At 36.7% G+C, this 25981-nt stretch overlaps 1 protein-coding gene across 1 annotated transcript in view; it reads right to left on the reverse strand.

Moving 5' to 3' along the window:
- rxfp1.L (relaxin family peptide receptor 1 L homeolog) overlaps nt 1–25981 on the reverse strand; it is a 118238-nt gene that overhangs the window by 55020 nt on the left and 37237 nt on the right. The window contains exon 2 of the mRNA XM_018231112.2: nt 15697–15840. Coding sequence (XP_018086601.1) covers nt 15697–15840 — 144 coding nt within the window. The remainder of the gene's footprint in view (nt 1–15696; nt 15841–25981) is intronic.

The following is a 25981-nucleotide window of genomic DNA, read 5'->3' on the forward strand; positions in this document are numbered from 1 at the left end:
CGATCATATGATCGAAGGATTATTCCAATTATTAAATCCAACGATTAGAAGGAATATCCTTCGATCAAAAAAAGTTAGCCAAGCCTATGGGGACCTTCCCCATAGGCTAACATTGACTTCGGTAGCTTTTAGATGGCGAACTAGGGGGTCGAAGATTTTTTTAAAGAGACAGTACTTCGACTATCGAATGGTCGAATAGTCGAACGATTTTTACTTCGAATCCTTCGATTCGAAGTCATAGTCGAAGGTCGAAGTAGCCCATTCAATGGTCGAAGTAGCCCAAAAAACACTTCGAAATTCAAAGTTTTTTTTACTTCGAATCCTTCACTCGAAGTTAGTGAATCGGCCCCCAAGTGCAAAGTGACAAAGTAGGAAGTCCCTGCCTTATAAAGCTTCCAGTCCAAGAATGAAACTTCTTTTTATACAAAATATTTAAATGGTTAATTTTAAGTAATAAAAAAGACCCTGTTAAAATAAAAATAATGTAAGAATTCTGCTGATGACTCCATTTTGCCCTAACAATAATTGCAAACTACCTTTCTCAGTCTATTTATACTGCTGTGCCAACTGAAAATCAAAATGAATCAATAACGTTTCACATGATAAAAAACGGCAGTGTCAGAACTTAATTCTTTAAGCTGTTAAAATGTGTTCAACTCTGCCTTATGTTAAATCCTAGTGAGAACTTTAACCTAATGATATCATATTTGAGAAGCAGGCAATTTCACAGTTGGGAATTATTCGTAAAATGTAGCTAAATTGATACTCTGGATCTCCTGCAATCCACAATCAGAGGTGCAGTCTTTAAATGCAGAAGAGCTGTAATTGTAGTGTAGCTGTCTAAAGGTCTGGGGATTAAAATGGATTAATGGAGGAGAAGCAATTTCTAAGTAATATATTACCAGAAAAAGAGCATTAATGCAAAAAACTCCAATTTCCATCCAAGTTTGAAGGCATGCTTTACAAAGAACAGGTTAAAGTCCAAAGCTAAATCCAATGGGAATGGTTAAATATAATGTGAAAAGGGGCAATCATGCTAGATCTGTGGTTTTCAATGTCATAATTCAATCTTTTCTATTCACCTATATGCCCCTTTCACTCTTTTATTTATTTTTCACATTGTTCCTTTAAATACACAGTAAATAAAAAGAATACGGTTAGTGTACCTTTAAATGCATCTACATTTCTAAATGAACACATCTCTTCTTGAGCTACTCTGAATTCTGTCATCCTATTCTGTCATCCTTCAGATTCCAGTATTCCCCTACCATTTATATCCAGAAGCAGGAAAACCACAGAATTCAGCTTGCTGATAAGTAAATTATGGGTAGCTCACAAAAGGTCATTTTATGCAAACTTGGTTTCCTGACTTAGAGGCATGATATATCAAAGTGATAAAATCAAACTGTCTTGCTAACGTAACCCTCTATCCAGAAAGCTCTGAATTATGGGCCATCTCCCTTAGAATCCACTTTAAGTATATAATTCACATATTTTTTTTTTTAATGTTTGTGGGATTTATTTGGAAAGTCAAACGGAATTGACATTTCAAATTTCAAGCTATTTTTCAATTTGAGTTTTCAAGAATAATTTGAAATTTGGCAGATTCATTGAAAATAAAGGGTAGAATATAATTTCACCGCATTTCACATTTTTAAGATGGAAGTTTATGGGGCAGATTCACTAAGGGTCGAATTTCGAAGTTAAAAATACTTCGAAATTCGACCCTCGAATTGAAATCCTTCGACTTCGAATATCGAAGTCGAAGGATTTAGCGCTAAACGTTCGTTCGATCGATCAAAGGATTTTTCGTTCGATCGAACGATTAAATCCTTCGAATCGAACGATTCGAAGGATTTTAATCCAACGATCGAAGGAAAATCCTTCGATCAAAAAAAGGTTAGCAAACCTATGGGGACCTTCCCCATAGGCTAACATTGACTTCGGTAGGTTTTACCTGCCGAAGTAGGGGGTCGAAGTTTTTTTTAAAGGGCAAGTACTTCGACTATCGAATGGTCGAATAGTCGAACGATTTTTCGTTCGATTCGTTCGATTTCGTTCGAATTCGAACGAATTTAACCAATTCGATGGTCGAAGTACCAAAAAAATACTTCGAAATTCGAAGTATTTTTCATTCGAATCCTTCACTCGAGCTTAGTGAATCTGCCCCATGTTTTTCTAAAACAAATGCACAGTCAAGATTATTGAGATGTATTTATGAAAACAATTCTGGGCATGTTAGCCTATGGGGACCTTCCCCATCAGTTTTCTAAGCTTTTTTTGATCAAAGAGAAATCCTTCGATCGATCGATTAAAATCCTTCGAATCGTTCGATTCGAACATTTTTTACTTCGATCGATCGATCGTAGGATTTGCGCGAAATCCTTCGAATTTGATATTCGAATTCGAAGGATTTTACTTCGAGGGTCAAATTCGATTAACCCTCGATATTCGACCCTTAGTAAATGTGCTCCCTAGTGTAGTATCTATTTTATTGTAAAAATAGATCTTTCATTTAAAGCAAACAGTCCACTGTTTTTTAAAAACTGTAAATAGCTAATATGATGAATCTTATCAGGAGATTGCTTCTATATCTATAGTTTCATTCAGTGTTGCACTTGGTTTCGTCTCATAAATGAGGCAGCAGACGTTCCACTGACAATACAGCATTGTACTTGTCAGCTACATTGTTATATCAATTACTGTTTTTTTATCCCTTGTAAGCCTAGTATTATTTGCAATAAAAATTCTTTATCTCAGTATGAATGCTTTGCACTCTTCTAAATAAACTGTTAAACTGACACATTGTAATTCAATGGTTAAAAATAGGAGGCTGAATAACTAACTTTTGAATTTGGGGTTTTTCCAAAACTCAATTACAAAAAAACTTTAAAAAAAAAAAGTTTTTTTTTATATTGGCTGCTAACATATTAATAAAAAAACATCCAATTGTGCCATTCATTTAATTAAATTGGTAAATTAAAAAAAAAACTTGAATAGTCTGAATGTTGAAAATAAATATCCCATTAACTTATATAGCAGCTTAATAACTTTCTTTGCAAAATTTTAATTTTAATTTTTACATTTTTAATTTACAATTCTAAGAATTTTTTTAACTATTAAATCTTGAAATTCATAATTATTTAAATTTGAATTTTAAAAATACATTTACCATTTCAGGTATAGAAAAATTGCAGCACTCCAGTTCCGCATTAAAACCACCTTTATTTCACATATAGCATAGCTGCGTTTCACACCCAGATGGTCCTTTTTCAAGTTGTGATGTGAAATAAAGGCGTTTTTAACACGGAACTGGAGTTCTGCAATTCTTGTATACTTGAAGTGGAGATATGTGGAGGTGAACATACTTTTTTGCATGCACCCTGTGAAGATAAGACCTTAAGGGGGTTATTTATCAAAGTCTGAATTTATCTCAATATTTTCTGGTACAAACTCTGATCAAATCCACTTATTTATTATAAAATTTTCCTGAAAATATGCTTTACAGGAAAAAAATCTGATTTTCACAAGACAGTCATAAAAACATTCATAAAAACAAGTACCCTGTACTGTACAATAGTTTATATGAAGTATTCCTTAGAATCAAATGCGCTTTTACTGAATTATATTCTGCAATGCATTCAGCTACAATATATGTGTAAACAGGTGAAGTTTGTTTTTTACTGGTGTTTGGAAAGAGACATCATCAGATTTTCTTCTGGGTAGAAAACAACATGCCTAAAAATAGGGATGCACCAAATCCAGGATTCGGCTTGGGATTTGGCCTTTTTCAGCGGCTTCAGATTTGGCCAAATCCAAGTGCCTGGCCGAACTGAATCCAAATCCTTAAAATCATGTGACTTTTCATCACACAAACAAGGAGGTCAAATTGTTTTACCCTTTCCTATTCCTAATTTGCATTTGCAAATTAAGATTTGGTTCAGGATTTGGCTAAATCTTTCACAAAGGGTTCAGCTGAATCTCAAAATAGTGGATTTGGTGCATCCCTACGAAAAAATTTGCAATGTTTACAAATATGAATAAAAACATTTAAATATGCATTTCTTCAAAATATTTTTGGGTATGACCAATAAAGTCTGCAGTATCATTATATAATAAGATTCCCATAAATATTCATAAAATTGTACCCTGTAGATTGGCTGGGGGCAGATGCTGTATGTGGGCAAAACGCTGATATACATGATTCCTAAACAATGGCAGAACATCTAGACATTGCACAGCACATTAGCATTTCAGTTCCTTTACAATTATAATCATTAAAACATTTTGCATGAAGACACAGCCTCCATGGGGAGCATTAATAGGTGGAAATTATGTAGTTTATCATGGGAAAATGATCTCTGTAGAAATGATGATAAAGTAAGTGAAATCCACAATGATTAAGGGGCCGATTCACTAACTTCGAGTGAAGGATTCGAAGTAAAAGAACTTCGAATTTTTGTGCTCCTCGACTATCGAATTGGCGTAAATTCGCCTGAGTAGAATGATTGGAATAGATCGAGCGCAAAAATGCTGCGACTATTCGCCATTCCTTGGTCGAAGTACTGGATCGAGCGCAAAAACGCTGCGACTATTCGCCCATTCGATAGTCGAAGTACTGTCTCTTTTAAAAATACTTCGACTGCCTACTTCGCCACCTAAAACCTACCGAATTGCTTTAAAAGCCTATGGGAAAGTCCCATAGGCTTGTTTTCCAAGATTTTGATCGAATAAATAGGCATTCGATCGAATGAAAATCCTTCGAGCGAATATTCGATTGAGCGCCTATTCGCCTGGCGAATATTCGCCAATTCGATTATTCGCCAGCAAGTAAATTCGCCCGAATGGCCTATTCGATTCTATTCCCCAGTCGAATTTCGAGGGATTTAACCCCTCGAAATTCGACCCTTGATGAATTTGCCCCTAAAACTCCACAAAAGTCAGTCTGAACATAAAAAGATAAGGAATTGCACATAAAAAATGCTTATATATATTTGTGAAATAAATTGAAATAAATAAATTAATACATTTATGGGGTTATCAAGGTCCGAATTTATCTCAAAATCGGCTGCTACAAAATCCGATCTAAACCGCTCAAGTTTTTAGCGCTTATTCATTATTACATTTTCCCAAAAATTACTTTTGCGTGAAAAGTTACGATTTTCCCCAAAAACTCAGATTTTTCTGGAGTTTTCACCCGAAAGCTTCGAAAACATTGTGGAATTGCCCGAAACCACCGATACAATAAAAAAACAATGGGACTGTTCCCATTGACTTGTATGCAACCTCAACAGGTTTTGACATGCCGTGTTTTTATATTCTGGCTTTTTAGCCCACGGGATTGAATAAATTCCGAAAAAAATTGTGATTTTTTAAAAGCCTATTATAACACAAAAAATCATGAATTTTCAGATTTTGGGTATTCAGAGTTTAGTAAATAACCCCCTTATATTTCCATACCCCACACCGATCCCAATTTCTGTAAAGCTGCAAACACCACATAAGTCTAAAGAGGGAAAAGTTTCTCCTCACTTTGTCTCCCACCATGGGACCAAACCATCCCGCTTTGTATAAGAAGCAGCTCAGGCAAGATAAAGAAGCACATTATAGCTCATTATATTAAACATTTCCCCCCACAAATTGTATATTTTAAAGTGTGGGATCAGGGGAACACTAATGTTGAAAAGGGGGGATTTTTAGAACATTTTATCGTACTGCAAGATTTGTACTCTGCTATAAACCAAACGTTTCATGTCTAAGAATAATGACCGTGCTTTGGCACATTGTTTCTTCTTGGCAACACATAAAGACACCAAGAGACAAAGCGATAAGCATTTCCACCTGTTTTTAAAGAATCCCTATTCTTCCTCATTTGAGAAATGTCATGTAAGATATCAAAGCTGGCCACATAGGAAGGAATTCTAGATTCTAATTCACAGACTTTATCTTCCTTCGCCGTCTTTGCTGTTTTCCCTCAAGAGCTGATTTCACTAATGATTACTCACAACATATAGCTGAAAAATGAATGCAGGCTTAACTACTTGTAATTATTTATCGCAGGGCCAATTTTTATTCAATCAGTTTCTAAAAATAAACATCCTGCTTTCTTTTATAGCATATGTGTTATTACTGCTATTGTGGAACAAGGACACACAGGCAGTTTATATTGACAGTTTGCATAAGGTACAGTATATGTATCTGAAGAAAAACTTCAATCCAGTTTGTAAATGCAAAACATTATTCTTGTCATTTTTTCTACATTTTTTTTCTTCGATTTTATTTTTCTGTGCCACAACCAGCTTACATCTCCTGATACACGCCAATACTGAAATTACTGAAACTTGAATTCTAAGGAGGCGAGGGGGGCTGCATTGTGGTTTGAACTGAAATTAGTTTGATATACAGTAAACCTGTTTTTTTATTATGCACATTAAACATGGGCTCATAAATGATTCCTGTGATATACTGGGTAACATCCACCTTCCTATTTATAGTTTTGTTGTGTTTGTACATGCCTCCATTTTCATTGTGAATGAATGGAATATTGATTTCTACCATTCATGTTCATAGGCCAAACACTCAGAGGCAGATTTATTAATATTCACCCATCCCTCAGGGGTGCTCTGGTAAGGAGAGGGGTTAAAAACTACTGTACCTAAAGCCTTCCACCAATCAACTGCTGGGGGAGAGTTTTTAGAGGCCTCTGTTTGCTCCTTGCCTGAGCCAAACCGTTTGCGTTGAAGTGGGGGTATTATGGAAAGCTTATTTCAATTTTTCAATGAGTTCCAGATATCAGTTTTTGACCTTGGTCTGTCTGATTTTGATTTGTGTTGATCCTTGGGTACAGCATTGTCTAGCTTACTAGTTATAGCCCCCCTTGTGTATAGTGATGGGTGAATTTACCGCGAAACGGCGAATGGTTTCAAGAATTTATTTGCCGAAGTCGAATCGTGGAAATTCGCGCCTGTCTAATAAATTCGCCCATCACTACTTGTATATGATCTGCATAGCCTTCTGACTACGCTCCTGTCTCTTCCCTTAGTACAATGCCTCCTCCCTTGTGTATAAACTGGCTCGTCTGACCATTCTTCTGCTCCTTGTGTTTTCAGTGAGTGTAAGTTATAGTTCTGCATCCAGCTATACTTGCAATCAAGGAACTGGGGCTAGTTAATATAATTCCTGGAACTGTTGTGGGAATAATGTTTCTAATAAGTTCATTGAGCCGCCAGGGTCCCACATTCTATACTGATATTACAGGCTCAGTCACTGGGATCTATCACTTAGGGGGTTACATATGAAAAGACAGTAAGTTTGCCCTGGTGCAGTACCTCATAGCAACCAATCAGCCGGTAGTATTTACTGGTCACCTGTTTGAAAGAAACACCTTATTGTTTACTATAGGTTACTGCTCCTGGGCAAACTTAGTGCCATTTATTACATATGGAGGCTAGTTTATCAAACCTTAATTGATTACTGAAAAAATTCACTTTGTTTTTTTTAGCAATTAATTGCTCTGGCTTGCTGCCAAATGACATTCCGGAAATGACTAATTTTTACAATAAGCTTTGGCCTGAACACAGATGGATGAATATAAATCCAAAATACATCAATATTATGAAGGTGGGTTTATGCAGAGATGTCAATTAACCTAAACATGTCAACTGAAACTAGTGATGTGCGGGTTGGGACTTCCCTCCACCCACGCCCGACTACCGGGTTACTTTTATAGACCCGCACAGCCCCACCGATGATGTCACAAAAGGGGCAGGGCGAGCAGGCACATGTCTATAAAAGTTGAATCTGGAAGTCGGAAGCTGGCATTGTAAGGATGCAGGCGGGGAGAAGAGCTCAACCCAGAACCGCACACGACCCGGAAAGGGGGGTGCGAGGTTAGCGCTGCTTTAGACAAATGACAATTCAGTCTGTGTGTAGCCACTCTAACCCTGATAATAGAACACACCTAAGCCTGAAAAGGTCAAGCCACCACATTCCATCTCGCAGCAACCAAATGACAAGTATGGGTGTTTCTTAGCATGAAAATGTTTAAAAAGGAGAACAGCATAGCTTCTGCAATGACAATATTGAATGACACACAGTTTAGTCTGGAGGTTTAATCATCTTTTTAAGCAAAATTTTTCAAGCAACTCATTAGCTGCATTTAGCAAACTGACATGTGTAGCCAGTTTGTTCCGTTGTATTTATTTTCTAACCATATGGAGGCAGATTCTTTTATATCATAATGAACTTCTGAAACTTCACTGCCTATCTAACCGCCAGTTCTGGTAATGGAGACAGACAAAATTCTCCTGCAAAAGCCTGCTCTTCTCCACAGTTTTACATGCCAGACATAATGGTATAAAATATAACTGGGGGCTAGTTAAAAGGGCTGTCATCAATTCAGCAAAATAAAAGAAAATGCTATATAAAATGATTGCACATTTATGCATGTTCTTTGTTGTTAATTTGTAGCTAGATGCAACAAACGCTTGTCCGTTCAGACATCTTTTCTTTGACAAAGGGCATGTTTAAAGAAAGACGGAATAAAATGTATCCCTACAGCATTCTTTTACCTTGGTAACTAGCATTTAAGTACCCTCCCTTTCTCCAAGACTACTTTTCCCATATTGCCCAGTCCAGGCCCTGCAAGGCTAACAGGCTATTATATCCTCAATATCCTTAATAAGTCATTGTCCACTTGCATTCTCTACAGCCTTCTCAACATGCAGTTATTCATTCTCTGCTGTTATATTGACACAGTCACATTCTCCCACTACGAATAAGAAAATCTGGCAGGGAATGATGGGAGAAGTAATATATCATTTTGGATTGATGTTGATGGACTGGCATCTGAAAAGAGAAGCGTTGCCACCAACTTTCTGGGCATATATCAGTTTCTTGAACCATAAAATGATTTAAGGAGAACCACAAGCCTGATAAAATAGTTTTTGGTCTTCTGACTCTATTTACACTTAAAAGAAAACCCATTATATCTCTTTTTTTAACACGGAAAAGTGGTTTAGTGTAGTGGAATTTTGAAAGTGCCAGCTGTTAATATATGCTGTCTTACATGCCTACATTTCCCAGCTGGTAGAATAAGATATTATAATGATCAAACCTGTTTGATATGGGAACTTAGCAAAGGTAATGTGAAACGATTTAAACCACAGTTAAAAATATTGTTGTTGCCCAGCAAAACTATAGCCCACTAATCAAGCTGAAACTTCCTGTAATTCCAATGAGCCTGCTGAATTGCACTTAAGGCAAGAGAAATAGTATGTAGCAGGTGGGAAACCTCTCTTGTTCACTTGAAAGGGTTCCAGCTGTGTTGTTCGTATTTCAAAATGTTCTTAACTCACCAGAGGTCAAACAAAGTATACCACTCATTGTGATGCAGTTTTAATTATTATTATTATTTTAATTTGCCGCTTTTACTGTGATCTGCAGGAAGAGGCATGCTTTCAGCAGTTACAATGGGGAGCTCATCTTCGAAGTTTGGATAGCTGGAATGGCAATAAAGTGGGAATGGGAGAGTGCAGCTTTCATTAAATATTATATATATATATATATATATATATATATATATATATATATATATATATATATATATATATATATATATATAAAAAAAAATATATATATGAATTTTTGGACCCTGCACCCACAGGAATTATACTAAGTCCGGTCTACAGAGTGCGGTCGTTTTACACAGACTATATATATATATATATATATATATATATATATATATATATATATATATATATAAGTACAGTGCCTGATATGCCTATATTGGATTGGGTGATATTGGGCTAGCCCAATCGTTGGCCCTTGGGTCAGACAATCAGATTACAGATTGATGGTGTTACTGGCCGCTGGGGCAAGGGCTGCATCAACAAACTGATGCAGTTTGATGGGATTTTAAAACTATCTCAATTACTATTGTCAGACAGATATTGGTCAGGTAGGTCCACCAGAGGGCCCCGTACATGGGCAGATAAGCTGCCAACTCTAGGTGCTGAATCAGCATCTTAAATCTGCCTGTTTATGGGAATTTATATAACCGGAGCCACTGAGTCTCTGATATGCAAGTGGTAATGAGGATTATTACAGAATACATTAAGAAATACTCCAAACACATAAGTGAATTGAGTTGTGATGTACTCTTTTCGTATTTCTTTAGTGAATTGTCTCTTTACCTAAATACTGTATGCCGCTTAGTGTTACTGGGGAGTACATAAGTATTTATCCAAAGAGTCTTAGATTCACGAGCACATGGACATACAGTATATGCCCTTAGCACGTATGTCCATTTGCAGTTGTATGGACAAAGGCACAATACTCTTGCACTCCTCTGAAGTGGTAAAGATTGCAGTACCTGTCATATATAATACCTAAGCTGCACATTATGCTAAGAGACATGTGACTACTGATTTATTCCCACTGGTGGCATTTAGATTATGACACATAGAATTCAATATATGAATCAAACAGCAATACAAAATGGGGCAGACACCGCCAACATTTTACCCTGTTCTCTGAGAAATACCAGATATGAAGCTAAACTGTGATATGCAATATAGTGACACCTATTCATATTTTAAAGGAAAACTAAAACCCCCCCCTGTGCATTTTTAACTGATGGTCCCTCTCCCTGCAGATGCCACTTTCTCCCATCCCCAACCACGTTGGTTCCTGCAGCTAAAAGTCCCTTCTAATGTAACTGCGGAGGAGTTCAGGGGGATTGGTGGTGCCTTCTTTGGCCACATTACAGCCTACTAGAAACAGCATGTGATGGGGGGATAGGTGATATATCTCTTTAACAAATGTAAACATTCCCTCTGGGATGATCTGGTAACCTTACTAAATGGGTACATGTTATTTGAAGGTTTAGGCAATATGTCAACATACTTAATTGTTTTTAGTATTTTTTCCATTAGCCAAAAGAAAGATCAGCACAGCAGTTCCGGTGTCCGCCATCCTTGTGTCACTACCTTGCTTGCTGATCAAGGAAATGCTCAGTGGAAATCAAGACTGGATTGGCTTCCAGAGTACACGCTCTGGTGAATAGTAAGGGACTAGGGATGTAGCGAACTGCCGATTTGGTGTTCGCCAACGCCGTTCGCGAACACCGGCAAAAAATGCGAACGTTCGCGAACAGTTCCCGTACTTCGAACACCCGCTAAAATCGTTCGATTCGAACGATCGAAGGATTTTAATCGTTCGATCGAAGGATTTTCATTCGAATCGAACGATCGAAGCCATTCGATCGAATGCTTTTCATTCGATCGAATGCTTTTCATTCGATCGAATGCTTACAATCGTTCGAACGAATGGAAATCGTTCGATTTTTAGCGGTCGAAGGAATTCGAATGGTCGAACGATCGAACGCGAACTCAAAATGCGAACGTTCCCAAACGTTCGCGAACATTCGGCGGACGCGAACGGTCGAAGTTCGCGCGAACTAGTTCGCAGGCGAACAGTTCGCTACATCCCTATAAGGGACATGGGACATGGTCAGTTTCAGCAATCAGCAGCCCATTTCTTACAGATTACGTACGACTTTGCAAGTGAACTATCCTTCACTTCACAATAACTTCGCTTACAGCTGATTGGGGCAGCACTAGAGGAGTAAAATTCTTATCAATTGACTTATATGAAATGAGCCATCATATGATATTCCCATATAATTGAGATCGTTGGTACTACAATGCCAATATTTATTGCTAGACATTATATGGCTGTATGCTTAACTATATACCTTTGTTGTCAATGGGTGCCTGTATATTTTTAGCCATAAACAAAACACAGAAATCTGTCCGGATTGATTAAACGCATATATTGCCCCTTAATGGAGAACTAAACCCCCCGAGGAACAACAGTCCCCCTTCACTGCCCTCTATTAGCCCCCTCACCTCTGCCTCTGTTAACAGTGTATTACATAAAAAGGCACCCCATTTCGGCACCTGAGTTTAAAATGGAGAACAGCACAGATAAGGTCCCTGGCGCCATCTTCTGCCCATTTGCATCCTCTTTGGGTTTCTTCACCAACACGTAGCCTGCAAGAGCTCTTTAATGCTCCTTAAATCAATATGTGCAAAAAGCAGTAACTTCTTTTTTCTTACTTACAAAGTGCACCTGCACATGCAATGTACATTACTAGTATATTACAAAGTACTATTTCTTAACAGCTTCTCGTGGTTATTTCTTCATTGCATGCATAGCATAAATTGTGGCAAGTGCCTTAAATAACTGGTTTGATCTTCTTGATAAGCGGTCAACTATTACTTTGATGAAGCAGTGTTAAAAATGACATTACTATATGCAGATTAATAGCCTTAGAGGAGAAAGCAAAGGCAACTAGGAAGAAGAAGCTGACAGATCTCTAGAGCTGACTGTTAACAATGTAAAAAGCATGACTCACAGGCGAATAAGCTTATTTTGACAGCTCTCTTTTTTAGTCTTAGTGAATATGAAGCATAAGTACATTTGGTAACTTTCCTTCTATCACAAGAACTCTCATAAGAGCACTTGAGGGGGAGTAATCAATCTACATGCTGATTAAATGCTCAGTGGGGAGTCCTAGGGCTGTCCCACTACACATTTCCTCTGAATGCTTCTAAACTATAGGGAGCCTATTTATCAGACTGTATTCAATTATTTACATCTGAAAAAACTCATAATCTGACACCATTCTTGGTTATTGCAGAAATCATACATTAAAAAAACTGGCCATGATAAAGATGTGTATTTCTTTTTATGCTGCCATATGATGTGGCAATATTGCCATATTGCCTTCAAAAGACATTTGATTTTACCCTATGGAATAAAGATAGAACATTTGATTTTGACCTATGAAATAAAGATCAAAATTTTTATCCAACCTGGCGTGTCGCAGGAGTGCGTGCCTATTCTTTCTTTTACTTGCATCTCACCCAAGCTATGGCTTCGGGGCACTGCACCCGGGCAACCTGTTCTCATCGGTGAGTGCGAACAACGTTTTATTGTTTGAATTTAATTGCAGAGAATGCTACACCCTTAAGAGAAGGACCACACACCCAGGTCAATTTCGTTGCCGGGTGAGCTTTGATTTTCATTAGGAATATTGTAACATTCACTTTTTTTTTGGATAGAGCCACGGGGGGTTTTTCTGTCTTTTTTTTCTGTCTGTGCCTCCAAAAAACAGTCAAAGGTAGTTAAGAATGCAAACATATTTATTAGGACATAGTGGACAACGGCCTAACGTGTTTCGTGCCTGTTGGGGCACTTACTCATAGGTAGCTCCCAGGTTCTTACACCATGTAGCGTTAATATTAGCACTACACTTGTGAATTCAATGTAAAAGCAGTTTTGAGTGCATGTTCCAGGAGTGTTGCAATCTCCACTCTGAATATGGTAGATGCAACTTGTCAAAACCTGCAAGCAAACAAAACAAGCTCAATTACATTTGTTTTGATGCTTTGGGCACAATTGCAGTGACCAACTCGGAGCACGGCCACAATTACACTGGAATTATGACAAAAAAAGCATTGCATTATGGGAAAAGCATGGTTTTGCATCTGAACTTGCATTTTGCCCATTGTATATATTCATATTATTGTCATATAGTGGCCTCACCTGTTTAATCAAAGTTCCTGTGGTTATATAGGTATATAAGGACATTGTGGCTGAAGAGGCACTACTAGGTAAGGAGGGGAGAGTGGGGACCACAGATGTTCATGTTCAAGGAAATTGAGGGCTTTTTACAAAAATACAGTACAGTTTAAGAAGCTAATCATTTTGCCCCTAGAAGATTTAATGATGCGCAACTTGTAAAACATTACTAAACTATTCGTTTTGCACGAGAAGCTTCAAGTTAATCACACGGGGGGCTGCATCATGGTTTTCTGATAAGTTTTAAGTCAATTAACTGTAACTGTTTGCAGATGATACAAGTTCACATCTGGTGATAAGCCGAAGAGGTGGGAGTCTAGTTCCACTAACAAAAAGCCTTCTCAGTTTCTATTAAAAAAAAAGGTAAACAAACCTGACCAAATGAAAGGTGAACCATTACATGGGGTAACGAAATTCATTTCTGGCCCCAAATTAGTAATTCTATAATAGCAATAACTTCTTAAGAAGGCCACTTTGGATTTTTTCTAGCTAAAGCGCTGAGAGATGAAAATTCACTTCCATCTGCTTCCTAGTTTGGAGAACATTCTAGAAAGGTGAGCTTAGCATATCAAGTATATTCACATTGCCTAGAGAGGCATACAGATCATTTTATCCCCCCCCATGTATGAAATAACTCATTGCCCCTGACACCAGTAAGGAAATTCCAAACTTGCCTGCTGTAATATTCACAAATGTAACTATATTCTGCTTCCTTTTTACCAGTGTCACCATGTCACCAAAGTGCTCAATGCACAAACATCTACATTGATTTTACAATCTCAATCCATACAAGTAGCATTTTAACAATGTTATGATAAAAAACATTTGTATGCTTTGATTCCTTATCTCTAAGACCTTTTCCTCTGTCTCTGAAATCTAATTGTATTAGTTCCATTCCAGACACAAATACAATTACCGTATGTTTGCTTCCATTAAAGCTATTTCAATTTCTTTGTTGTATTTTCAGTTTTTATTCAGTTTTACAAATCGCACAGAAAAGTTTCATAAGTCATAATATAGAATCGAGTTGTGTCGGTTCAGCTATTAATGCAAATACATCATACATGTAATAAACAGACAACCATAAGCCATTAGGTGAATGTGCCATTTCAGAAACCAACTGGGATTGGATGTTTAACAAAGATTTATCAATTTACATAATTAAACCTCTAACTGGTAATCAAAAAACAAAAATCAATAACAACAAATCCTACCATCACTCTACTGCCCAGCCTCAATAAGTATAATTTTAGGCCTAAGAATAATCTGGGAACAGATAGACTTTTTGGGGCAAATTCATCAAGGGTCGAATTTCGAGTGGTTAAATCCCTCGAAATTCGACTGGGGAATAGAATCAAATAGAATCGAATAGGAAATTCGGGCAAATTTACGTGCTGGTGAATAGTCGAATTGGCGAATATTCGCCAGGCGAATAGGCGCTCGATCGAATATTCGCTCGAAGGATTTTCATTCAATCGAATGCCTTTTTATTCAATCAAAAACTTGGAAATCAAGCCTATGGGACTTTCCCATAGGCTTTTAAAGCAATTCGGTAGGTTTTAGGTGGCGAAGTAGGCAGTCAAAGTATTTTTAAAAGAGACGGTACTTCGACTATCGAATGGGCGAATAGTCGCAGTGTTTTTGCGCTCGATCCAGTACTTCGACTATCGAATGGCGAATAGTCGCAGCGTGTTTGCGCTCGATCTATTCAAATCATTCTACTCAGTCGAATTTACGCCAATTCGATAGTCGAGGAGCACAAAAAACTACTCGAAATTCGAAGTTTTTTTACTTCGAATCCTACACTCGAGTTTGGTGAATTGGCCCCTTAATTGTGGTAATCTACGAACTGTAGCCCATTCTGTCACAGGGAAAGGAGAACATTGGACTAGTTTAATAATCATTAGATATAAGATGTGCTAAATGATATTGGTGTAACATTAATTGTACAAAACCCCAGCAATTTAAAGCTGTGGCTTACCTGTAGATATCCCCTTGGGAATAGAATAAACCCTGCGTGGAACTAAACAAAGTTCTTTAACTTACCACAGTTGTCTTCATCTGCCTGGTTCCCACATTCGTCCACTCCATTACAGTGCATAAACTGAGGAAGACACTTTGTGATATTGCCACAGGGAAAATATCCGAGGGGGCAGGAGATGTCTTGGCTTTCTGTAGAGGTAGATGCAACTGGATGGAAAGAAAGATATTTATCATTGGCAAATTTGTTTTGTGGCCTTTCAATCCCATTTTTGCAATTTTTGTTTTACATTTTTTGTATTTTTTCTAGGTAAAAAAAGAAGGCTCAGTAGTTGTGCTTCATAAATAAATTTAATGGATGACAATTTTACAACACAAATGATGGAATAATTCCAGTAAATAACAAATAGAACCTTGGTGAACTCTTGCAAAGTTTTATAAAACCTTGTGTTTGTATTTGTTGTTCTGTTCCACAAGCATTCCACCATGGTAGTTTATTTAAATACCAGGATATAATATCTGTTTCACAATTACCTTGTGAATATATTAAGTATTCTTATAATATTTTATAGATGAGTGTTGTGCAACTTTTAAATGTGGTTGACCAGTTATCTCACAAATCACGTGTTTGTAGGCCAAGTGATATTAACATTTTGATGTTGGAGTAAGTTATATGGAGCCCTGATGCTGGCTGGTTGCTTATATAAATACCTTCAATTCTACAGACCTGATTTAGATGTATAAATGATTTTAAGTTGACACTGACCTATGTACCATACTTTAATTTAATTCAAAGTGCAATCCACCAATCTGGAAGTACAGTATTCTCTTGAGCGCTATTTACTAAATTTTTCAAGGTGAAAGGCAGGACTTAAATAGAAAACAACATTGTGGATCTCGTTATTTTTGCACTTTGCACCCTAAATGATCCCTAAATCTGCTTTTCACCCATCGGCACTGTGCTCTACACCTAACATTGTATTCCCAATCCGCACCAGGTGCAGAGTGCAGCCAGTCACCAGATGCAAGTACTTTAAGGGGTAAATTTACTAAGTGGGAAAATTCGCCATCGACGGCTTTGCAGCCATCGTAACACTTCACCAGGTGAAAATTCGCTCAGACAACGCTAATTTCTTAGAGTGCAAAGTTGCCAAGGCGCCGAATGCTGATGAATTTTCGCTAGAATTACTTCGGCAGTGTAAACAAATCAAAGTGAAGTTGCGCTACCGTTCAATTCTGCCTAGCGCAACTTTGTTAGAAGTCTTCACTCAGGCTAATTTGCATACAGTGGGAAATTTAAGGTTGAATGGACAGCAAATACATTACATTACACAAGTCCAGGGAACCTTAATAAAGAAAATAGAGTTATTATAATGCCCTACACATGAGCCCAGTGTATAGTTAATGTTCCAAAGGTATGGGGGAAGCTGTTTACCCAAAAAAAATTAAAGACTTATCACTCTGAACAAAGGAAAAGACGCCAGCGTTTTTTGGACTAAAAACTATGATGTAAGTAACAGAAGATTGAGGAAAATCTATGCACTCCATTGCACTTCACCTGGTCTGAGCTGGCGAAGGCAAGTCTGGCGAAAATATAACATTCAGTAAAATCTGCATCTTAGTGAATTTGCGGAGTAACGTCCATTCGCCAGAGTGAAAATTCGCCTGACAATAGAGTGCGAATCAATGATAGCGTGTATCTCCTTCGCTGACGCCTGCACCCGTTAGTAAATCGGTGAAGTCCCTGAAAATGGTAACGCTGGCGAATCTTCACCAGCGTTAGTCACTCCGCCCTTAGTAAATCTGCCTCTTAGAATGAACACAATGGGGCATGTTTTTGCACCTCTAAGTGCCCTTGTATCTTGGGCCTCTGTAAATTACCACTTATGTGTCAGGGCTTAATGATTCATTAAAAGCATAGGGTCAGATTCCTTTTTGAGACCATGACAAATCATTTATCTCATTTGGTGGCAGATAAAAAAAAAACTACTTGACAAAGTTTTACTGCCTGGTCTCTAACAGCCAAAATCCAACAGAGGATACATTTAAAAAACTTACAGCAAGACTATGTATCAGTAAAACACAATGTTGCCAGTTTACAGGTTTTATCTCTTTAAATAACATTGTCATTTAGTACTAGTGGTGAAAACTGCACTCAAGGTCACAAGACATTATTTAACATCAGCTGTGGTCCAAAATAACCCTATAGCAAAATATTTTTGAATAGAGGCTATGTTAAATTGCTATCAGCTAATAATATGAATCCTCCTCAGTTACAATAGAAAACATTACAAAATCACAGCAATGACTTTGTGTACAAAATATTTATAAATACTACATTATACCTTACATTATTAAACTATTTTCTAGCATAAATAGGCATTTTAATTTTCTGGAACTTGTTACATTATATGAGCTATAATTAATGCAGTTCACATTTTTCAAAGCTGAAATGTTGCCATATTCCATTCCAACATGCATGATTGGCACTCTGAATTGGCCACTGTGATCCCATTTTCCATATTTCTTTAAAGTTTTCTGTATTATTCTGACAGGCAATTTCCTTAAATGTGACATCAATCTTTATATTCTGCCAACATGGCTTTATAAATTGTATGAAACTCTAAAAATAGGAGAACAGCATTCAAAGAAGTTTCCCGCTAACTCACTGAATAGTTACGTGTTAAAAAGGCGTCATTCCAATTAAATGTGTTTTTTCTGCTTTACACTATATATGAATATTTACAAGAATCAGCATTTGAAGAATCTTTTTGTAAGACAATTGGTATTATGTTCCCTTTTGTAAACGCTTTTGATTCTCATTAACTCTACGAGTTAAATAGTTCCATTCATCTATAAAAATGCTGCAACCTTGAATTAACTTTGAAAGGAAAAATATTTAATTTACTCAGCTTTGGGTCATTCTTGCTACAGGTAGACAATGCTTGTAACTGAACTTGTAAACTTGACACATCTATGCCCTTAACAAAAACATTTAATGCTATGAATAATTTGATAGCAAGGGTGCATATAATTTGAATAGATATGTATAATGCAGGGAAACCATAATGGTCAATCCTTTGAGGTTTAGCATAATAAAGCCAGCATATGTTAAAAGGAGAACTTTAAAATATACATTAAGTTGCCCGTAATATAGCTCTTTGGAGATGCAAATAATTTAGATGCATGATGATAGTTCCAAAGGCAAATTATAAAAAAAAAACATTTTTATTTTATAAATATTGCACAATATCAATATTCCTGGTTTTACTGCTCGGAAACACATATCGCTGAATCTGACCATTGTTTGTAAGCACAGTGTGAAAAAAAAGCATACGGCTATGCGTTCAAAAATATTTATCAAGAAGGTGTTCTTTTTGTGGAAAGCAGCAATAAACAAAATGCCAACAGGGTTTGGGTATAACCTGTAGCTAGGTCCCACCAACCTAAATTGTTGCTAGGTGTCGACATTATATATAGTAAATACAGAGCATTCAGCTCACAAGTCTCACTTGAAATAAATAGGTAGAAAGACTGGAGTAGCTAATATATTTTATATATATTATCATTCTTGGTTGAGAGTATATACTTATGTGTCACATTAGGAATTGCACAAAGCTAGAAACACTAGCACACCAACCTATCTTAGACCTCTCACCGGTGCTCCCATTACCAACTAGGGATACACTGAATCCGAGCCTATGTAAGCCCGTTTTGGATTCGGCTGAATCCAAGAACCTGGCCGAACCAAATCTGAACGCTACAAAACCCGAAAAAAGGTGTGCATATATATATTTATAAGCAAATATAAAGAAGCATGGGTCAAAACAAAAAGGGAATGTGTAAATCACTGAGCCATATTTATTTAGTAGAGCACAATGTTTTGGGGTAAGAAACCTTCAGGTAAAAATGAATTGGATGAGTGTGGGGCTAGTCACTTCTCTTTTTCTACTTTCCCCAAAATATTGTGCACTGCCTTTTCTAAATAAATATGGCTCTATGCCGTGCACCTTCTCTTTTTGTGTTGCATTTATCAAAGGCATGATGATCTGATATTACCATCTAATGGATCCATCGTAGCTTTGATAAATGCAACACAAAGAGGGAAACTGCAAGGCAGAGAGACATATTTATTTAGAAAAGGCAGTGCGCAATGTTTTGGGGAAGAGTACAACAACTTGTAAGCATGATTATGTCAAACAGATAGAATAATAGGGAAAACTGACCAAATGTATGGAGTTGCCATGTATTCTGACATATTATACTAGAAAACAATAAACACTGTGGGATGTTGTTAATGTATTTTTTTTCCTGCACTTTTCTGCATTTTACAGTACATTTAGCAAGTGTTTCCTAGAAGCATTGAGAGTTTTGGAACCTTGTGAAAATGGTATTTGTATTTTCCTGCCATAATCTAGTACATTTAGGGGCCCATTTACTTAGCTCGAGTGAAGGAATAGAGGGAAAAAAACTTAGAATTTCGAATGGATTTTTTTTGGCTACTTCGACCTTCAACTACAACTTCGAATTCGAATCGAACGATTCGAACTAAAAATCATTTCACTATTCGACCATTCGATAATTGAAGTACTGTCTCTTTAAAAAAAAACTTCGACCCCCTAGTTCGCCACCTAAAAGCTACCGAAGTCAATGTTAGCCTATGGGTAAGGTCCCCATAGGCTTTGCTATCTTTTTTAGCTCGAAGATAAATCGTTCGATCGATGGATTAAAATCCTTTGAACCGAACGATTCGAAGGATTTAATCGTTCGAACGAACGAATTGCGGTAAATCCTTCGACCTCGATATTCGAAGTCGAAGCATTTCAATTCTGCAGTGGAATATCGAGGGTTAATTAGGGCTAACCTAAGTAAATTTGCCCCATAGTACATGATTTCTTTGCCACAATAAGATACAATTGTCACTATGAAAGGGTTCTGGAATAACTCCCCTCGATATATATTCAGATTTAATTATGTAGAGAAGGAAATGTATGCTCTGCATGTAATGTCTGTTTATGCCTTTTACAATTTCTAAGAATAATTAAGATGCAAATATAAGAGCTGACTCTGAAATGTCATCTATGCACTTATCAGAAAACTCCATGGCACTTATAAAGCTTATAATGACAACTTTCCTGTAGCAGTGTCGGCATATCCCTGAAGTGAACATCTCCATTTTCTCAATTGAGTTCCCCCTAAACCACATTTACGCTTAACCGTGGCCTACAGATGAGCAAATTTATTTGTGTGCATCTGTGAAAATCAGCAGCAATCCTCATCAGGAGAATGATTTATTTGGAAATATGTTATTTTACCATTTTCCTTTCTCTGTTTACTAGTCTTGTTACTTTAAAGTGGTTGCTAATTAATCATAATAATGCATAATAATCATAACGTCCATGGACATTAGTGGGCTTATTTATGAACTTTGGGCAAATCTGGGAAGCACAGGTCCTTGCATAATGACGTGCACCATTGGCTATTATTTGCAGCAAAATGAACATTAAAAACTGCAAAGATGACTTTGTTAGAAAAACAAATTGTGAATAGTTGTGAATTGGGAAATATTGCACAACTTGTGAAAAATGCCAAATTAAGGAAAAAAATATTCTTTTTTCAGACACTGATAAACCATCCAACATAAACTAAAGCATGCATATTTGAAATTTTGCCTGGTTAGGGTGATGGCAGTTTTAGATTCTTTGCTAAAAACAATATTATGCAGCGTGATAGGCCTGCAGTGACAGATATAACTAAGAAATATGGGAGCAGAGAGCTAAGATGCAGAAGATTGCAATTAGTACATCCAAAGGGTGATTTATTTGGCAAACAGACTAATAAAATAAAACACTAATATATATATATTTAATGACCTTATGGAGATTTTCTTAGCCACCAAGTTGCATGAGATTGCAGCAGATGTATGAAATTAAAGGCGGGTGCAAATTCAGAACAGGTCTGGACTCCTTTCCAAATCTAAATCACTATTTTTTTTCATTTATGAAAATGCTTGCGTTTATTAAAATGCAATTTGACCTTCTGCGTACTGTGTAATCCAACCAGGAGGAAAATGTTTGAGTTATTTTTATCCTTACATGGTGGCAGATATATTACCTATCCCACACTGCCAGCCATTTACCAGAGATAAGGTGTCATGCATATATATTACACTTATACAGACACTGTCCATCAAATACCCAACTGCCGAATAATTAAAGAAATCTTTCAAACTGCCTGAATTCTAAGTCGCACATAAATTCACTGCTGCAGTGGCTATTCGTGGCTAATTGTCTAAATACACTATTTCTATCATTGTGATTTTACATGTTTACATTATTGATTTAAACATTTAAATGTTAGAAATTGCATGCCAATAAAAATGGAACTAATAAACGTAACCGTCTATATCCGTGTTTGTGTCTATGGATTTTATTAGGAACTTTCCAGCTGCCGACTTTATAAATTCTAACAGAGGATTATACTGTGTATAAATGTGTAAAAGCAGCTAGGAGGGATGTGCTAATTGCATGTCATCTCAACTTCTGTATCTTCGGGTTTCCTTTGAATCAGTTTGATGACGAATATATAAGCGTTCGGGAAAAAAACGCAGGCAATACAACCATTTGCAAATAAATATGTGCTGTACAAACTTTATAAATGACCCCAATTATGAATCACGTGAAAGCATCCCCATTGACACTGGTACCCTTGACAAACTGTCCTATTGAACATGATTCCAGGGCTCTCACTTGGATTGCTACATGTGCCAAATAATCACACACATTCATCATTTTAACGTTCAGCATTGGTCATGCAACACCGATTCTAAAAATGTTAGCATCTGATTTGCTACCAAAACGCACGTGCAATTGTGTTGATTTTGATGAATCGGTGAAATAGCTTCCCCAGGGGTTACACCACATCTACTTCAAAAAGGGGAAGAAACTACAGTTCCATTGACAATGCCGAAGCTAGATTGTAATTACTGCCTAAACTAGAGAACCACAGTTATAAAGACTCCGCGCACCTAGTGAGATTAAATTGCATTTGTGCTACTAAACTAAAACAGGTAATACGCACAACCTATACCCTTGCCACCATCTATACCTCGCTGTCAGCCTATTATAAAAGGAACTGCGTTATAGAAGAGATTGAAAAATGATTTCCAGCGTCAAGGCAAAGATTGTATTGATGTGTATTTCACCAAAGCTTTTTGGTAACGTTTTTGCACCGTGTTAGCCCGTTGAGAAAGTTATAGGGAAGAGCTCTCGATATGAAGCATAACAAAAGTGGTGTAAAGGTGATACCTTTATTGGCTAACTAAGATGATAATCACAGCAAGCTTTCAGAACATTGCAGTTCCTTCTTCAAAGCTGATTACAAAGAAGCAATGTTGGCACTGACATATATACAGCATTTTGTTTACAAAAAAAACCTGTGAGGGACAAAAGGAGAAACAACACATAAGTATAATTTGTATGACAAGCAGGGACAGATTTACAGAGAGGTGGGTTATGCAAAGTAGTCCAGACTAGGCACAAATTAGACCTAAGGTGTGAAGTAGATAACAGATTCCTGTAGTAGTAGAAGCAATCTTTGTCATCCGTTTTTAATTTTATTTTTAATGATAGTAGTTTTTTTTATTACATTGACACTGAGGTATAGATTAGGGTATCAGTATAGGTTGTGCTTATAGCCTCTGTTTTAGTTATCAGCACAAATGGCAATTTAATTTTACTAGGTGCCCAGAGCCTATATAACTGCGCTTCTCTATCTCATACAGTAATTTAGTTTAGGAATACGGCTCTTTTCACTTTCTTTTTTCCCTTTTTAAGTTCGTCTGGTGTTAACCCCCTAAGAAAGATACTATAGGAACGGGATCCCTTATCCATTAAGCTCTGAATTATGGGAAGAACATCTCCTACACCTACAGAGTACATTTTATAGCAGACCATTTTAATTAATTAGCTTTTTCCTCTGTAATAATTAAACAGTATCTTATTTATTCTTGATCCTAACTAAGCTGCATGGATCCATATTGGTGGCAAAACAATCGTATTGTGTTTATTTACTGTTTAATAATTTTAATACACCCAATACATGTAATTAATTGAGTTAGATTCTGATTCTGGGGCACTGCTTCCTGCTTAATTTTGTTTAATAGCGGCTTTATAAATCTTTTAATGAATTTGTTATAACAATAAATATATGCTAATTCTAGTTTAAACTGAAATAAATCAGCTCTGTCTTTGGCACCAAGCCCTTCACTCTGCATATTAATATGAATGAAAGTCCATATTTGACATGACTGCATAGAAAGCAGATGGTATAATATTCAAGCTGCATTCTGTCATTGGTCTGATAACTATTGTTCCATGCGTAAAGCCTTTCATTTGTCTGGGTAAGCAAAGAATTAATTCAGTTTAAAAAAACTCAAAACATTTTACTTCTACCGTCATTATAAAGCTGCCATATTTGATAAAAAAAATCCTTGCAAACATAACATTTATACATGAAAATGAATCTGATGAGTAAGATGTACTGTAGGTTACATCAAGGTTAAAAGACTGTAGGGTTCAGGCAGTACAGTCCTTTGATCGCTGGTCCCTATACCAATACTAGCATGAAAATGGTTTTAGCTTGTTACCATCACAGTCATACTAATGGTATGTGGCTACCATTCCAAAAACCAAATGCTCAGCTCAAGCAGACCCTGCCCAGGAGCTATAGGGGCCCCATGAGGCCCTAATTCATATACAATTTCAATAAATATTGGTAAAACAGGTCAACCTCAAACAGGTCAGGCCTAAACAAATATTTGTTGTGGGGCCCAGTAATATCTAGTTACGTCACTGCAATTGTCACCTGAAAGCACAGTGATGTAACATATGAGCGTGCCATAACCTTTAGAGAAACTCCAGAGGGTACTTTTATTTGCTCATCTTAAAAGGGCTGTTCATCTTTGAGTTTACTTATAGTATGATGTAGCGAGTGACATTTTGAGACAATTTGCAATTTGATTTTCATTTTATATTATTTGTGGTTTTTTAGTTATTTAGCTTTTTATTTGAGAATATGGAATATGAAGTTGCTTACAATTAGCTATAACATACTATACAATAAAATATGTCAACTTAAAGGTGACCCATCCCTTTAAGACAACGAGCAGTCTCATAGCACAAATGCCGGCAGTATTCATGGAAATTAATTATATCTGACAAATGGCAGGGAATAATTAGACATATAAAACATATGGCAAAGTCATTCACCATACTAACCCATTTAATTAATTTTATTTTTGTCTTATTTGTCTTTTCTCAGTAAGAAGGCAGTCCATTCTAGTTGATGATAATAAGCTGCATAAATCCATGAAGGCACAAATAATCCTTTTGGGTATAAGTGTTTGAATGTTTTAGTGGCTTTGATATTGTATTCCACATTAGGGAAAACCCCAAGTATACAGATATTAATTCCCATGCTTGAAATACTGACATGCAGATACAATCTGAAACACTTGTTTCTTCTCCTTTCACTTGTAGGTAAATACAACAAGCAGGGAACAGATAATATAATATATAAATTATATAATTAAGCAGATATTTGTATTCATCAGCAATTATTACTGTGGGGAACAACCAGACCAGTTATTCAACTTTCAGAGGCCTTGAGAAATTTCCAAGCTCATTTTCATCTGGGTTTATATACATTGAACAATAGTGTATGAGTGGAGATCCCATGGGTAGGTTCCTGGCTTTGATTTGTCATTTTCTAGCACCTTCTTTAATGCTGTCTCCCAAATATGTGATCCAACTAGTCTACTAGGCTCCTACCCAACCATAACCATATTTATCAACATATATTTATTATATAACCCTCTGCTCGCTGACAGTTGCATTAAGAATTTTATTTATTGCTCGTTGATTCATTTAATGTTTTGAGGCATGTGTTTTTATATAATTGTTCACATTTTATTGCTAAAAGCAGATGACAGAACGCTACAGGGAAGGTTCTGTGAATTGATGTGTGCTACAATAAAATGGCTTGGCGCTAAATAGAGGGTTCTTGAAACATTCCTTTTATCTTGCTAAAGCTGAGTAAAGCTGGCCATAGATGTTGAGATTTTTAAAAGATCAGATCCTGATCGTGAGACCACGATCTTCTCAGAACGATCGTACGATCGTACGAATTTACCATCAACTAAAAAGACCAATTTACCAGGAAAACAAAGGGGAGCTGCCTGCTTGGCCCTGCAAACATAGAGAGATTGCACTGGGACCGACAAAGATTTTTTGACCAGGCCGATCAATTTCCCGACAGATGTCGGCCGAAAAATCGTAAGATGTACGATCGT

Source organism: Xenopus laevis, chromosome 1L (assembly GCF_017654675.1).
Source record: "Xenopus laevis strain J_2021 chromosome 1L, Xenopus_laevis_v10.1, whole genome shotgun sequence".
NCBI lineage: Eukaryota > Metazoa > Chordata > Amphibia > Anura > Pipidae > Xenopus > Xenopus laevis.